General features: G+C 62.1%; 1 protein-coding gene across 1 annotated transcript in view; it reads left to right on the top strand.

The window, feature by feature from the left end:
- Positions 1 to 366, top strand: part of LOC103582327 (mucin-5B-like) — a gene marked incomplete at both ends in the record, with an annotated part of 23,689 nt that extends 23,323 nt beyond the window's left edge. Inside the window, one exon of the mRNA XM_008563958.1 lies at positions 22 to 366. Coding sequence (XP_008562180.1) covers positions 22 to 366 — 345 coding nt within the window. The remainder of the gene's footprint in view (positions 1 to 21) is intronic.
- Positions 367 to 380: the final 14 nt, after the last annotated feature.

Here is a 380-nt window from a genome sequence, read left to right as displayed (position 1 = left end):
CTGCTACCACCAGCACCACAGCAGCCCCCTCCTCCAGTCCAGAGACGACCCAAACCCCACCAGGGGTGACCTCCAGGACAACCTCACCCATTGCCACCACAGGAGCCACGACATCCCCCTCGACCACTCAGGCAACCACTCAAACCACACCAGGACGGACCTCTAGGACCACATCACCCACGACCACCAGCACCATAGCAGCCACCTCCTCCATGCCAGAGACCACCCAAACCACACCACGGCTGACCTCCAGGACAACCACACCCACTGCCACCACAGTAGCCAAGACATACCCCTCGACCACTCAGGCGACCACCCAAACCTCACCAGGGCTGACCTCCAGGACCACCTCACCCACTACCACCAGTACCACAGCAGCC

Source organism: Galeopterus variegatus, unplaced genomic scaffold (assembly GCF_000696425.1).
Source record: "Galeopterus variegatus unplaced genomic scaffold, G_variegatus-3.0.2 Scaffold15718, whole genome shotgun sequence".
Lineage (NCBI taxonomy): Eukaryota > Metazoa > Chordata > Mammalia > Dermoptera > Cynocephalidae > Galeopterus > Galeopterus variegatus.
This window is presented reverse-complemented; position numbering and strand designations above follow the sequence as displayed.